The following is a 16,385-nucleotide window of genomic DNA, read 5'->3' as shown; positions in this document are numbered from 1 at the left end:
GTGTTTTATACCGGGTGTTTGTTACATTATCTAGGTATATGTGTGTGTGTGTGTGTGTGTGTGTGTGTGTGTGTGTGTGTGTGTGTGTGTGTGTGTGTGTGTCCCCTCCTGCTGTTCTGTCCAGCCCCTAGTTGATTGATGATCTCCTCTCCCACAGGGTCAGCGGGGTCACGACCTCCCACTTTTGACCCCCCCACTGAGCCGTTCTCACACACACACACATACACACACACACACACACACACACACACACACACACACACACACGCATGCACACACACATGCGGAAACAGATGGGCTTGGGACAACTGGGTGCTTCCTCACCTTTCTCTCACAAACACTCTCCATCTCTTCATGATTTCTCTCACTGCTACAAATACAACAACACAACTGCATCCCATCCACATACACGTCAGATTAACAGGTTTACTGTATTTCTTCAAAAGCAACACATCCGCCTCTCTGAACTTTGATATGCAGCGCCTCAAGAAATGGGTTTCCCGCATATGTAGCAATATCACACCCTGGTGACACCACAAGGTTATGACAACTGATGAATACTGTAAAAACAAACCATAACAGTGCATTTTATCAGCAGCAGGATAAAGTTATTAAGTGGGAAACAATCATAAAGTCATTGTTTTTATGAGTGAATAAGCAGTCTCAAAAAATCAATACAAATAAAATAACCATGAAATTCCTTACAAAGTCTGAAATAAAAGGAATATCTGTAAAGGCACACACAAAAACCTGTAAAACGAAATCCACACAGATTAACCGTGGTGCTGTGAACCTTTTATAAATGGAGAGCGAGGAGGTGGAGAACAGGGGAGAGGAAATGGAGGACAAGGAGGAGGAGGAGGATGAAGCCAGGCAGCCAGGCAGGCCTGATTATTGACTAGTCCTTATCAGTTTCAGGGGACGTGATAAGAGCTGATCAGGTTCTATTGTGATCTGATCACACCCTTCTTTTCTCCATCTTCTCCTGGTCAGCTGCCTTCAGCCAGCTCGACACACACTCCTCGATCTCCTAAGAGGTGAAAAGACGGGGGGAAATGTGTTAGAAATATAAATATATAGTTTAATTTTACTTTTATAATTCAACAACCAAGAGAATGTTACCAAAAATACCCACCATGTGTTGATAAAATATGGTTGATATATTTGTATCGTTGCTGATATTTTCTATTAAAGGTTCAATATTTGAGATGTTTTGTCACATAGGAGATGTTTTCATGGCTGAAAGCCACAGAACAGTTTCAGTAAACGGCCCGAGAACTAAGGATTTTTGTTGATCTACATGTTTGTTATGGAGATTACTGTAATAACACGTCAGTGAGGCATACATACCAGCCTGGCTTTCCTGAGTGAGCAGCGGTCTGCAGTTCTTCTTCTCGACATATCAGCACAGTGAGCAGTGTCCTTAATGAAAACTGTCTGAGCCTCCTCCCCCTCCTCAGTCCTGTTCTGGACCACTGACAGCTCCTTCCATGGGTCAATCCCACCTGCGGTAATAATGATACAGACTTTTTAATGGTCAATAAAGTCCTGCACCGCTCTTTTATTATATAATGAGGAAACAAGAGGCCGTCTTCTTCTGCCTGTCAAGGAATAAATGTATGTATAAAGTCTCACCGTTGACATAAAGGACCCTTTGTGTGGGGGGGTTGTCTCCTCCATAATATGTGTTCGTGAAGGCGATATGTGCAGGCAGGGAATGCTGGGAAATACCAAACAGCATTGCACAGAGCTTAGTATGATCCCGCAGGGTCAACATCCCAGAGAATGGACAAGTGGTGTCCTCACAAGTCTGGTCTACAGACACATACACACATGAAAAACAGATTCAGGACACAGACAGAATGATGGTTGACTGTATGTGAGATGCTCAGTGTGTGTGTTTGTGTGTGTGTTGTACAGAAGCCAAACTCAGTGCAGGTCTGGTACATCCACTGTCTCTGTGCTCTCCTGCTGGAGTGGAGAGACGTGTCCATCAGATCCTTCACTGTGTTTTCATGGGAGATGTCCAGACACGGCTCCTCACTGATTGAACGGTAGATCTGCAGAGTGCACAAACAAACAAACAAAAAAACCCACATAAATCATAAAAGACATTGTTCCCATCCTGTTCCTGCTGCATATTTCTAGTAAGTAAAATAAATCCTAATGGTGGCGCCGTTTCATTTTAAACTCCAGGAGGGACTACAAGCCCTTACCTTGTGAGGAGTTCATTAAAATGGCTCAGCAGTGACATCTGGTGGTAACATATGTGCATCAACACAGAAAAGGAGGCCATCACCTTTTTCCCTACCTGGGAAAGTTTAACAAGGCGGCTGTAAGCTTCCATCTCTTCCACATGTCCCTCACTCTTATTGATCATCACAGCACAGAGCTCACTGATGGGCATGAGCACCCCTTCTTCATTGTACTGCACTGTTCCCATGACAATGTCGGCCACGTTTTCCATCAGCTCAATCTAAAGTAAGGAAGTACGGAACAAAGAATTACAGGAACATTCCTCACAGGAACATTTTGGAAAGTTGGTGTCAGAATAAAGAGAAAATAAAGTAGCATTAAATGACAAGAATAGAAAGTATGATTTGATTGAAAAGTTTATGTGTAACATCAGATTTATACAATGCAAATGAGGGAAATATATGAATAAATGGTTGAAATAGATCGCTAAAGGTAATGAATCCAGTCTGCAGTTAACAGTTTTAGCTAATAGTAAGCTAGATAAATGGTTGTAATATCCAAAAGTAGATCACTGGCTGAAATAGTTAAGATAAAGTGATGAACATACAGTTCAAGTATTTATCTGACAGTAGGGTGATGGGTAAATAGTTATAGTAGATAACCTTAAATTAGATGGTTGGATAAAGAGCAAATAGTCACTAAAAAGTAATAGATAAAGGATAAAAAAAAATAATTTAAAAAGTACATAAAAAGTGTTATGTAGCTCTAATAAAGGGTAAATATTTGGAATAGTATAGGGTAATCACAGGCGAAAAAAGTATTCCGATTCTTTACTTAAGTAAAGTTCAAGTAAAAGTTCTGAGTAAAAAAATCCTCCTCAAGCATTAGCAGCAAAATGTAGTTAAAGTATTAAAGTTAAATTCCTGGTTTGGACCTCTGGCCCTGTGTAAGTAGCATTTACGGTTGTAGCTGCAGCAGATTTGTACTTTATATTTTATATCCAGAGATAGCAGATCAATCTGAGCGGTCATCAGGTGATTACTGAGAGAGGAAAGAACAACAAACAAAGTTCTGATCCACAAATCTGTTTCCAGTTTTTGGACTTTTTTCTAATCTTTGATTTTTGGTGAGATGTTGAATCATTTAAACTGTTTGTAAGATGACAAAGTTGGAAAAGTTTAAAACTACGGGCTTAATCTTTAACAATGTGTTAGGTTTTAAAAGCTTGTTATGTTATCCATTAAATCTTCATCTGAAAAGTAACTAAAGCTGTGAAATAAATGTAGTGGAGTAAGTTCAAGATTTCCATTTGAAATGTAGTGGAGTGGGAGTATGAAGTGGCATAAAATGTAAGTGAAGTACAAGTACCTCAGAACTGTACTTACTGTAAGTACAGTGCTTGAGTAAATTTACTTAGTTACTTTCCACCACTGAGCGTAAAAGACAAAATAGATTAAATGTATAAATTATTTTACTAGTACAAACAACATCCACTTGAATTAGTATTAGAGTTACATAATATCTAGTTTTAGGATCTCTTAGGATGAACACATTTAAAATGCGATGGTTGAGGAAGAGGTAGGCTACTTGACGTTTTGGTGTCTAAAAAAAGGATTAAGAACCAGTGATAATAGAAGTTTGCTTCGTCCAACATGTCAAGAACCCCTTCTGTCTAATAGTGCAACTCAAAGTCCTGTTTAGTCACATGTTGAATGATCAAGTGTGGAGAGATCACTACAGATGCACACGGTAAAAAAAAAAAAGTCTTAAAAAACCTCACAAAAAATAACAGAAAATGAACAAAAATGCCCAAACACAGTGCTGCAGCTGCTATACAATAGCGTTTGTTAAGTATACCACACATTAATTTTCCCCAAAACAGTTAAATACTAAAGTCGTCACCTGATCATCAGGATCTTTGGGGATCTGACAGCAGCCAAAGTCCACAGCCAACTGGTGGATATTTCCAGCCATCAGTGCTGCTTCCAGAGCAGCGAACGCCTCCTGAATGGCAGCCAGACACTGCAGGAAGAGGATGAGGCTGAATTTAACAAAAAGTGACAGACGGGAATTTAATGCCTGTCACATGACGCACAGCCAGGTGGCAGCTTCGCACCTTCTCTGAGCCACCAACTGCCTCGTTCCTCAGACTCAAGCCAACAATCTGAAACACAGGAAATGGCAGATTTGTGAGTGAGAAGGAAACTAAAACCACAGACCAATTAGTATCAAGTAACAGTACTACATGCCAGGATGTAGCAACAAATGAGGACACTGATGTCCTGGGTAATATTTCTAGAAAGTTTGTGGGGTTTAATGACCTCAGAGGAGGTTCGTGGAATTAGTTTTTGGTTTTAGTTTCAAGGCAAAAGAATTTATCAAAATGACAAAAAAACATTTTAAGATTTCTTGTTTTTACAAAAAGAAAGGTTTGAAAAAGGATGTGGACCATAATTAAGGATGAAAATTAAAAACAATTACATTTCTGTAATTCTTTGTTTTAGTTTTCTTCCTTTTCTTTCTTTGTTTTATGTTAATCCTGGTCAGATGTTAATATTGTGACTATTGATTGAGCCATTTTACATTGTTGTAGGCAGAAAAGTCCAGCGTCGCCTTGACCGGAGCAGAGGAGGCCACAGCTCCATACACCAGGCTGTGAAACTGTAGAAAAGAGAAAAAATGGAGACAGAGTAATGACAAGAGCTAAGAATTAATTAATGTACAGTAGTAGAGATGCAATAACGCAACGTCAAATGTTTTCTATTTTCTAATCTGTATGGCATATGCAGAAAAAGAAATGCATTTTTCAAACAATATGAGATCGGGTTTTAAGGTTGTTTTCCACAGAGTAACACCTGATAAGATCAGTGTTAAAGTCTGGTGATCGTCTATCTCTTTTTGTCAGTCAGTCCCAAGAGAAGATTAATCCTACACATCAACGAGCCTCAGCGTTGAACTAGCTGACACATTATTTTCAATGAAAATGGCCACATTTGCTCAAATCTACTGTACCCACCTGAACTCAGTGTCATGTAGGTATCAGTGCCAAAGACTGTAATACACCCGTCGGTCCACTAGAGGACACTGCGTCAGTGTCAAGTTTTACTTCGCCTCAGTATGAAAAATACCAGGGTCGAGCTAGGAGGTCACGTGATGGAGTTTATGTGACAAAGTATAAAGAGGGATGAAGTCCATGTAATTAGGAGGTTGGAGGTGGTTGGATGGAATAAACAGCACTTTTAATCATGACGTGTTTAAGTCTGAGAAAGCAGAAGTCAGTGATTCCCTTCAACTAACATAAGTTACTTCCATAACTAAATGTTTTACCTGACATGTAACATTATGTTACAGTTAAAATGAGTTATTTTAACCCAAACCGTCATCTTTTCCTAACCTTAATCACATTGTTGTGTTACTAAGGCACCTTACTTTTCACATTTAATGGGCATACAGCCGCAGACAGGTAAAGGAGCACAGAAGGTACCACTGATAGAAGAAAAAAAAACTGTAGACTGGAGGCAGCCACTTATTTTACATCTGCTAAAACAGGGTAAAATATAATTCCTCCTCAGAAGACACTGAATTAACTTTGTCTCAAATGTTGGAGAATCTTAAAATCATTGCATGTCAGTGACCATAAATCAGAGCCAGATATCATGTTGTTAACAATAAACTTAATATAGTTTCTTTCAGTTAGTATACCAACTAAATATCTAAGTGAAAGTCATGAAAGCAGGTGATGAATTCAGACACTAGAGGAGGTTCAGGACGTCCTTTCTTATCTCCTTTAGGTGGGAATAAAAGAGATACCTTTATGAAATATTGCCTCTCCATAATTCTGCTCCTCACCAGGTATTTCTTATATGTCGATATGTTTTTGAAAAATGGTACATAACAATAAAAATAATATCTTTCTATGTGTATATATCAGAGAATGAATTAGTCATGTTTTCTGATAAAAGTAAACAAATTCCTGAAATGTTATCTCTGTCTTTTAGAGAATTGCTATTTAAAATTAAAGTTTGTGAGGTTTTGAAGCCTAATGAGACTTTGAATGCTTGCAGAGATTCATCTCCGAGCCTTGTCTCGTACCTTTCCTCTGAACCAGGCGGACAGAGCTCCAGAGTACGAGCCTCCGAAGCTGATCCAGGTGTTCCTGCGGCTCAGGTTGAAGCTTTGGCTGATGTGCTGGTGGAATAGAGCCAAGTCAGCGAGCCTGAACCGAAGGTAACAAAACACAAATGTTCAAACGCTGTCTATAGATACCTGCAAACATACAGACAAATGGAAATGGAGAGACAGACTCAGACTTGAAAGGAGAAATGCAACACTCTTCCTCTCTTACACTTATCGATTGACACAAGAAAATGAACGAGAGCGGGTGAGAAAGAGACGGGGACAGAAGCAGATTCACATGTTTAATGAGCCTGACATCAGTCCTGATTGAGGGAGGAAGTCCCTATTTTGGATTGAGAGTACTGGAAATGTATTTTGGTTTTCTGGGACAGAACATGTTCTGGTTTTTTGTTTGATCACTTTATAGCGTGAAATGCCCGTTTGTCTACTATGAGGATTTGTGCTGAGACTTGAATCGGATTGGCTGTGTTGTGTCCATAATGTGCAATATGCCAGACACATGGTCGATCTTTGTTCTCCCTATTGTGACACACACTTAAACATTAAGATATACACACACATAAATAGAAAAAAAGGAATGTGAAAACGGAGCAAACATAAATTAACTAGAAAGAGACAGATGCACATACATATGCAACGAGAAAGAGGAAGTGAGAAAAAAAGAAGAGTGAAAGCCACACACACACACACACACACACACACACACACACACACACACACACACACACACACACACACACACACACACACACACACACACACACACACACACACACACACACACACACACATTGGTAGAGAGCCAATACTAACGCCTGCTGGCTGCTCAGGTCTGCCAGGTTCTCAGTTTTGAGGCCATCAGGGTTAATGCTGTCTCCATAGAAACGATGCTCCAGAGCCAGAAGCAGAGCCCCGTGCTCTTCAGCCATGTCAACATGGTGACCTGGGAAAATATGTTTAAAGCAGATATGATTCTGTGTGCTTTGTATTTTTTTTTTTAAGGAAATGCAACTGCAGTATGTGGGAGGATTAAAAGTCACTTTTAAAGAAGTTCAATTCTGTGAAGAGGCGTTGACCTATCACTATCAATTCCTAGAAGTGTGTAAAGTATGTTTTTCTTGGGAGAAAGGGGACGAAATTATTCTGAATGCAGACGATTCCACGTGGTCATTTGATTCATTGATAAATGTTGGACTACTGCTCAAAAATATTGCAGATGATGGAATGAAGATGTGTGAAGTCAGCCTATACTTGGTAGTGCTTCAGAGTCTGCAATTAACATCGTTAGTGTTCATGTCATAATTAACCTTTTAATCATCTGGCACATATTAAATGATTAAAGTGTAGATCATTTAGGTGTTTGGTCTTCAAAATTTCCCATAATCTCTGTGGCCTTTAGCTTTGACCTTTGACCCTCAAATTCTAGTCAGTTCATCCTTGTGAACAAGTGAACATTTGTGCCAAACTTAAAGAAATTCCTACAAGGGGTTCTTGCGATATCGCACTCCTGATAATGGGACAGAGACAAGCTGAAGCCATCATGTCTTCAACCATGGCTGTCGTCAGCATGGAGACATAAAAAAAACTTTATAGTAAAATGTACCACAGTATTTTTTTAAATGGTGATAAACTGACAGCATAGTAGAGCCTTGAACTGCACCATCCTTCTCTTCTACTCCTGTACTTACATATTTGTGAGGGATGATGGTTCCTGACTGAGCACAGTTTAGTGCAGCTGGAAACAGGTATCACCTTACTATCACAATATGACGCTTCACTCATCAGATGGGCACTTTGTTGGTGAGTTTCATCTTCCTTATCTGATCTTTGGAAGTGTAGATGTAGAGAGACTAAAATATGAGCTGCATCCTAAAGTACCTGCAAGAACATCAAACTCAAAGATGGGCCCTTCTCCACCAATGAAGAGAAACACGGGACCATCAGGACGCCGCCAGTACGCCTCGTTCACAAAGAACCTCTGTAGGACAAAGACAGAGAGATTTAGACAAAGAAAACATACAAAAAGTAAGAAACCACTTTGTCAGCTTCTCCCAAACCAGAAGCAGTGAGAGTAATCCTTTACTTAATATTGCAATGGACACATTTTCTAATTGGCAGCCTTAAATCGCTTCAAGAATAAAATGAAGATGAACATTTCATTTGACAAAAATATCATTTTGTCTCTACCTGGTGGATTTGGTGCAGTGAAAAGCATCGTCCAACCCACATTTCTCTGGATGGACTGCTGTCTATGTGCTGTTTAAGAGCCTCTCTAGCTCTCTAGCTCTCTAGCTCTAGCTTTTTTTTTTTTATCAGCTTTACTGGAGTTAAAACAATCATCATAAATAAGGTAGAATGGCGTCTTATTTGATGCTTTAAATAAAATATGACCCTGGAGGTTATAAGATCTAAGAGATGAGATTCAAAATCCAGTGCACAACTGCTTTCTTTATTTCTGAAACATCAAGCCGGTGTCATGTGATTATCTGCTCCTTGCACTCACACTAGACAGGTCTATGCCTGAAACTGAAGTATAAATGTACAGTCAAGCGAAAAAGTAAGGAAATGGTACAGATGGGTCACATGGAAAACATAAGTACATCCCCAACATTTATGACACCTTCAGATCCATAAAATTATAATCAGGTTTCAGATTAGCTGCCAACGAAGTGACAGGAACAGCTCTTCTTTAAACCTCAAACATTAAGTATCTGTTAAGGAGCTGTTTTCTGTGCTATTTAAGTGTGTGGTGTCATGATGCCAAGATCTAAAGAGCTCTCCAACCACTGCACAAAAAAGATCCTCCCATTCACAAATTTGACCTGCATGGGCGACACACCAGGAAAAAGATCTTTGCTGTCCCAAAAGAGCATTAAAGCCGTTTGCCAATGAACATACAGGCAGGAGATCAGGCCTTGTGGCATGATGTGTTCTGTAGAGACAAATTCCAGATGGAGTTGTTTGTCTTTAGTAACAGTACACAAGTTTGATGCAAATCAAAGACAACATCAAACATACTGTGAAGCATGGTGGTGGCAGTGTTGTGGTTTGAGGCTGCTTCAAGGCCTCAGGGACAGGACATCTTGCAGTCATTGTATTAACAATTAATTCTGCATTATATCAAAAGTGCTCAAAGATAATGTGGAGGGCATCTGTCCAAAGGTCAAAGTTAAACGGAAAGCAGACCTTTCAACAAGATACTGAGAAATGGCTCAAACAGAAGAAATGTTGGCTCATGCATGGCGAGTAAACAAAACTGTGGGGGATTTTCAACAGGAAGTATCTGCAAGAAATCCATCAAATTTCTTGTAACAGACATAATTTTACATGGAAGGGTGCTGACAAATTTCAGCAACCAGATCTCACAGACTGACAATTATGTAAAACGCTTACGAGACGTTATTTCTGCTAAAGGCTACGATTCTAGACTGTGATGCCAGGGGTGTAGTTACTTTTTCCACTGAAGAAAATTAAATCGGTTTCTAACTTTGTTTAATAAATTGGCTGGAAAAGCTAACTTTCCTTTTGGTTGTTACATAAAGCGCTGTTTCAGCTTTCTCTACCTGAGGGAAGCTGTTTCCATCTCGTCGGTTGAAGTGGTCCAGCGGCTGGTGGATCCAGGCCTCCTTTACATGTTGGCGAGGCTGCTGACCTCTGCCTGTGAGCGTCAGGAGAAGCTGCTTGTTTCTCTGCAGCTGGAGATCGCGCACGCGCTCCTTGATCGTCCTCAGAATCCGTCCTGTCGGCAAAAACAAAGACGCACGAAAGAGACAATGACAACGGTGACGCTTGAAAAAACGGAATAGTTTGTGTGAGCTCAACCTATAATTAGTGCAAAGTAATAGCTCTGGTTGTTTTTGAAGTACATATCCTCAGGCTTGTGTGATGGAGGCCTCAGCTGGGCCTCAGATGTGACCGTTTTAAGTGGATCTATTGTCCATATGAGGGATACAAATAGGAAAACCACGCTTGCTAAAAATTTACCAAGGATTTCAACATTCATGTCACTGAGATGGCTGACAAAAATACTGAAAACTCTTCCGGCAAAATCTATTTGAGGAACAGAGTTACAGACTGAGTAGTCTCCCAAGAGACTTGCTGTCACCACCAGCATCTGTTTTGTAATCCCTTCTACCTGAAGTTTGACACCTGAAAACAAAACTAGACTTGCAAACAAGTATAATGGAGCTTAAGAACCCAAACCTGGAAGCTAAGAGCATCAAGTAGGGTTTAATATACTCGGGACATGCTCAGAACAATGCCTCAGACAGTGCACCCACCTACAAGCTTATCCAGGCTGGAAATACAAGGACACTTCAGCTTGTTTCTACTTTCAAACTATTCCCCATGAGCACCTTGTTCATGAATGCACAAGTAAAAAAAACATCTTCTTCAAAGTACGAGCAAACGTCTGCTAGTTTTGAGTGAAAAAAAAAAACTTCTCAAAAATGTTAAGTCCTTCTGTACTTCAGAATCTTAACAAGTCCTCAAATGTGTGTGAATTTCAGGACAGTGGATGAAATCAGAAGGACATCTTAGCATAAAATTAATTATTACATGTTGTGGAAAAGGAATCAACTCACCACAGCCAACAAAGTTCAAGAGAAGCAGAGGGATGAGACAGCGGGCCAGAGAGAAAAGCATCTTCATCACTTAATCAGGAAAACTTAAACTAAACTTCATGTACGTCCACTGTGGGACTCATTCTACAGCTCCCTTTATAGTCCCTGGAAGGAGCTGCACTCAACTGTGGTATGAACTGTGCATTGTTATGACCTGCATCTGCACATCGTGTGTGTGTGTGTGTGTGTGTGTGTGTGTGTGTGTGTGTGTGTGTGTGTGTGTGTGTGTGTGTGTGTGTGTGTGTGTGTGTGTGTGTGTGTGTGTGTGTGTGTGTGTGTGTGTGGAAGAGAGTGTGTGTGTGTGTAGTGAGTGTGTGTGTGTGTGTGTGTGTGTGTGTGTGTGTGTGTGTGTGTGTGTGTGTGTGTGTGTGTGTGTGTGTGTGTGTGTGTGTGTGTGTGTGTGTGTGTGTGTGTGTGTGTGTGGAAGAGAGTGAAACAGGATGAGAGGGTGTGTGTGTATTTGCCACATATAAACTGCTCAGCAGAATGAAGCGTCAGCTTGGTGATGTAATTAGATCTCTCTGCTTTGTAATGGCTTTTTTCGAGGGCTTCGGTTACAACAGCAGTTTTTGTCTTTTTCCTCGTCTCAGTACAAGCAGTGAGAGGCACACACACACACACACACACACACACACACACACACACACACACACACACACACACACACACACACACACACACACACACACACACACACACACACACACACACACACACACACACACACACACACACACACACACGTGCGCATGCACACACACACTTTATGCATTTGATTCCACCCATTTCATACATACAGTCACAGAGGCACGTCTTAGATGTGATTTTTTTTTTAGTAGCTATTTAATAATATACAAATGAATGTAAAATTTAAAAGATTGTTGGATACAGTAAGTCATAGCATGGGGATAAGCTAACTTTACATTTGATTTAACTTTTTGTTTGACAAACTGTTATATAAATATAACTCATATCTGAGTAATGTCATGAAAAGTTTAAGATTTGGGGAAATTTGCTTCTTCACATTACATTGATACCACTATGAGTCCTGTGTGCTGACTGTAATACTAGAGCCAGCAATCAGCTCAGATGAACTACAGGTGCATTGAAACAGAACATGGTGAATATCAGATGCAGCATCATTGGAACAATGCGAGGGGATGCATATTTACCAAGGGTGGCACAAAGTTCGGAGAAGTTGCAGATGTTTTACCTTAAAAAAAAAATGTACTTGGTGTTTAATGAAATGTGACTTCATAGACGAAAAGCAAAGAGAGGAAAAATAAGAGAGACTGGAGGAAAATTATAAAGCAGAGGTGAGTTTAGTCAGAGGCTGAGCACAAAGAAATAAAGCTCCACTCAGCATGGAGTGGGCTGTGACCACACTGGGTGGAAGCTTACAAAGGGAGAACAGAAACTAACTGGGCTCTCCGTGCTGCATACTAAAATACATGTTAATGTTGGGAACCAACTAACCACCTCGGGTGCCTTATCTATCCGGTCCTGCTTCAGTAACGGGGTGGGAGGAGTCAGAATCAGATCAGCTCTGTTGGTATGTGTAGGTTTACACATGCAATAAATTTTGACTGCGGTTAAAACTTCCTCTCAATGAACAAACACGGAAAAAGACAAATAGGCATATGTACAGCTAAAAACAGTGCAATTGTGCATGTTGTGCATAATGCAAATGGTGTTGGTATTGGTTCATAGTGCAGATGTTCTTGCACAAGGGTTGACACAACTGCTGTGTTGCAAATGTCGTACTTGTCTACTAACACTCACTATTTTGAGTGCATAAGTGCGTTCACACTGTGAAGTACAGCAACATGCACCGGGATGATGCAGTCAAAAAGGTCCCCTAAAAAGAAATGTGAAACATTGGACACTTTTCACCCGAAACAGTCACCATCTTGGCTCCGTAGAAGAAGGAGCGGGTCTACTGGCGTAAAGAATTTTCAGATTAAGGTGTCTAAAGAAGCTGCAGCTGTTCCACACCACTGCACAAAAGGGTTTATTTATCACAACTGCTGCTGGACAGAAGAATCAGTGTGTTTATTGAGTGTGTTAAACAGTGCATGCAACAAGAAAAAACATTCTCAAACTCTCAACTATGTTTCGGGTTAGATTAAACGTTTTCATGCAGTTTCCTCTGTGAGCAGCGTTGGTACCAACAAAACAGGAAGTGGTGGTTTCTTTTTAGAGTGACCTATATTTAAGTATGCAGACATACGTTGATCTCGTTAAGATAAAAATATGAATTCATGCACCTTTAAGTTAAACACAAATATATCCAATCATGGCAACTTGTATTGTGGGAATGTGATGAAGCACACAGTGCAGTGCTGTGGCATTGTGATATTACCTTAACTAAAAATGCAATGCAACATCAGATGTTGGTACTTAAGGAAAACTATTACTCAAAACCACGACATGGGTTGACATACCTTTTTAAGTGAAAGCCATTTTTGGCAATAAGTTTTATAAATTTTAATCATACAACCAAACTCCTTTTGCAGCCACACATTCCGCCAATATCTCAACAAATTTTCATATGAACAGCTGTGTTGCAATAAATTTACAGAAAGCATTATAAAACATTGTGTCACCAGACTTTCCACAAACGCTCCATATATTACAGTAAAGCTGAAGGAATTACTCTATTAAAAAAAAACAAGTGTCAATTCTTTCTAAACTATCTACATTACACATCCTTAAAATATATGCTTATTTAGGTTGTTACATGTTACATTTAGAAATAGCATAAAACATTTTTTTTTAAATGTACTTTGGTTGACTCATGTACGTGTCAGCGACCACAACTCTTGGGTTTCCTGTTGTGTTCCTTCATATCTCACCCCGCATAGTTTTTCTTACAAAAGAAGCAGAAAAGGAAACCACTGAGCAATGTGATCGGCTGCAGTGTTCAGTGACACACACACATGGCTTTTCCTCGTCAGGTCGACATGAACAGCTCTACGGAAGATGTACTCGAGCCGGAGCCGGTTTATGCTTTGATCTTTGGCAGCATTTTGGTGCTCGGTCTGCCGCTCAATGCAGTGTCTCTGTGGATTCTGCTTCGCCACCACAGCCTCAAATCGCCCAACACCATCTTCTTGGTCAACCTTGCAATCTCAGACCTGCTGCTCATCATCTCCTTGCCCACGAGGGTCTACTATTATGCCACAGGCACCTGGCCTCTCAGCAACATGGCCTGCCTCTGGGCCACCATGCTCTTTCGCAGCAATATCCGCTCCAGCTCCATGTTCATCACCTTCATCAGCGTGGACCGGCTGCTGGCTGTGGTTTATCCTCTGAGGTCGCGCCATCTTCGAACCTCGTCCATCGCCTGGAAAGGTGCTGCACTCGTCTGGCTGATTGTGGTGATGGTGAATATCCCAGAGAGTGTGGAGTTTGTAAGACAATCAAAAAAACTAAATGTATCTTCCTGTTTTAAATCCGCTAACTCAAAGTCAGCGTTGAGATCAGCTGTAGTTTATTTTCAACTTGCCTTAGTGGTCACCATGCTGGCAGTCAACATCGCATGCACTGTTATGGTGTTTTGGACTTTGCACAGGCGTGTCAGTGACTCTGCGAGGGTCCACAACAAGGTGAAGGTGATGCTGATTTTTGCCATGAATTTGGTCATGTTCACTATTTGTTTCCTGCCTGTGTCAGTGCGTGTACCTACAAAGAGAACTTCTGATGTGCTACCACTTGTATGTCTCGCCACCCTGAACTGCTGTCTGGATCCACTGTTGTATTACTTTTCTTTCGATGCCTTCTGGAAGAAAAAAGAGGACTTGGATCTGACAAGAGGACAGTAGACAAAAGACTATTTTCATGAGATGGTGTCAGATTTCCCATTTGACATTGTGGATTTTGTATTTTTCAGCAACACCGCTTGCTGGCCTACAAGTTGATCATTTTGCTCTAAGTTTGACGGTTGATGGTTAGTTAGTTTGGTACAAAGGCACAAGTGAAACGGGGAGAAACACTTTGCCTGGCCCCACGAGAAGGGCCCAACATTACCAGAAAACTGCAACTTTTCGTCAATACCAATATATTTTTAGTGAACTTTAAAGATGTTGGCAGGCAGATTTTTTTTTTTTTTTTTTTTTTCTTTGAACCAGCCTAGTTGTTTGTCCCTGCATCAGCCCGAGAGTGACAACGGCATTAATCTTCTCATCTGACTCTCAGCACAAAAGGGCACTTCCCAAAATGTCAAACGATCTTTTGACTGCTTAGTATATGCTCTGCCATTTTACAGCTGACTGAGGGAAAGGCCTGCAGCCAGGGGAAAGCCCCTCTCTGGTTATCATGCATTTGAGAAACACAGGGTGCCAGAAGGGGTTGGAAAACAGAGCTTAAAATTCCCATTTAGTTCACTTTCTTGTCAGATGGGGAAACAGCTAGTCTCTGTCAAAAGTTGATTAAAACAAAAAAAAGCTCATTGTTACAGTAAGGAAGTCACTGCTGCAGAAATAGCCAGACACCAATCATGGCACAGTCACAACTTAGCATTTTTACATTTGTACGGACCAAACAAACAAGAGATAATGTGTTAATTACTAATATGTGTTTTTTTTTTTATGTTACTTGTTAGTCTGGGTAGCAGTATGGTAAACTAAGATAAGTGTTGCCTTGTTCTAGCTTCATGTTGGACAGATACAGAATTAGAATAATATAAATCTCCTCATTTCACTCTTGGCATTAAAAAAAATATATTAAAAAAATGGCAGATTTCCCAAAATGCCCTGAAGCCCGAAAGATTTGTGTTTTCATGTCAAGAATGTTTTCCACAAAAATGTAAAGCATGCATTTAGATTATTTTGATAAAGAAATGCTTCTAGGTGAGAAAAAAAAAGTAAATAACTCCTATTTCAATATATTCATTTTTACATCTTTTTCTAATAATATCCTTTGATTGCTTTACATAATAATACCAGTTGACTCTCCGGTGTATTCCTGTTATAAATCCTTTTATGTGACTCAGTCTTTTGTGTTATTTGTGAGAGAGGAAGCCAACAGCTCGAGTCCCAGGCCACCACCAGATGGACGGGCATCCCTATAAACCTCCAGCAGACTGTGAGGATCTAGATTACCTCATCTGCAGATTTAAAAGGATCCAGAAGTAATCACTGCAAATGCAATTAGACATTAAGGGGAAGCAGAATTTATACTGGCCTTCATTTCTGGCTGTCTTAATATTAACTCACTATTCCACACACTACCTGTTCAGCTGCAGATGCTGATAGAACATGACACATTTTGTCATCGAATTTAACCATAGAAGCATGAAGAGAGGAAATCCAAAAATAACAGTTATTCTTGGTTTAGTAGAACAGGTGGGTATGATGCAAGAGCTCGATACTGATAACATCACAGAAAACAAGTTCAAATTATACTTGATGCAATACTAAAGCGAGAAGC

General features: G+C 40.2%; 2 protein-coding genes across 2 annotated transcripts; one reads left to right on the top strand and one right to left on the bottom strand.

The window, feature by feature from the left end:
* Window positions 1-461: 461 nt before the first annotated feature.
* prss16 (serine protease 16) lies at window positions 462-10,977 on the bottom strand. Its single transcript, XM_069691000.1, has 13 exons — window positions 10,917-10,977; window positions 9,897-10,072; window positions 8,212-8,311; window positions 7,147-7,276; window positions 6,289-6,412; window positions 4,780-4,857; window positions 4,313-4,360; window positions 4,099-4,218; window positions 2,312-2,476; window positions 1,919-2,060; window positions 1,636-1,815; window positions 1,351-1,505; window positions 462-1,030 (listed from the first exon to the last, which is right to left on the bottom strand). The coding sequence occupies exons 1-13, from the start codon at window positions 10,975-10,977 to the stop codon at window positions 959-961; spliced, it is 1,551 nt and encodes a 516-aa protein (XP_069547101.1). The 3' UTR covers window positions 462-958.
* A 2,941-nt stretch (window positions 10,978-13,918) lies between these two features.
* On the top strand, window positions 13,919-15,943 carry LOC138616390 (lysophosphatidic acid receptor 6-like). The gene has a single exon (XM_069690634.1). It carries the CDS (start codon window positions 13,919-13,921, stop codon window positions 14,777-14,779), a length of 861 nt encoding a protein of 286 aa, XP_069546735.1. The 3' UTR covers window positions 14,780-15,943.
* The last annotated feature ends 442 nt before the right edge of the window (window positions 15,944-16,385 follow it).

This window comes from Brachyistius frenatus, unplaced genomic scaffold, assembly GCF_029030835.1.
Source record: "Brachyistius frenatus isolate BFR_SWC_R1_liver_20210118 unplaced genomic scaffold, ASM2903083v1 Contig_1, whole genome shotgun sequence".
In the NCBI taxonomy this organism is placed as follows: Eukaryota; Metazoa; Chordata; class Actinopteri; family Embiotocidae; genus Brachyistius; species Brachyistius frenatus.
This window is presented reverse-complemented; position numbering and strand designations above follow the sequence as displayed.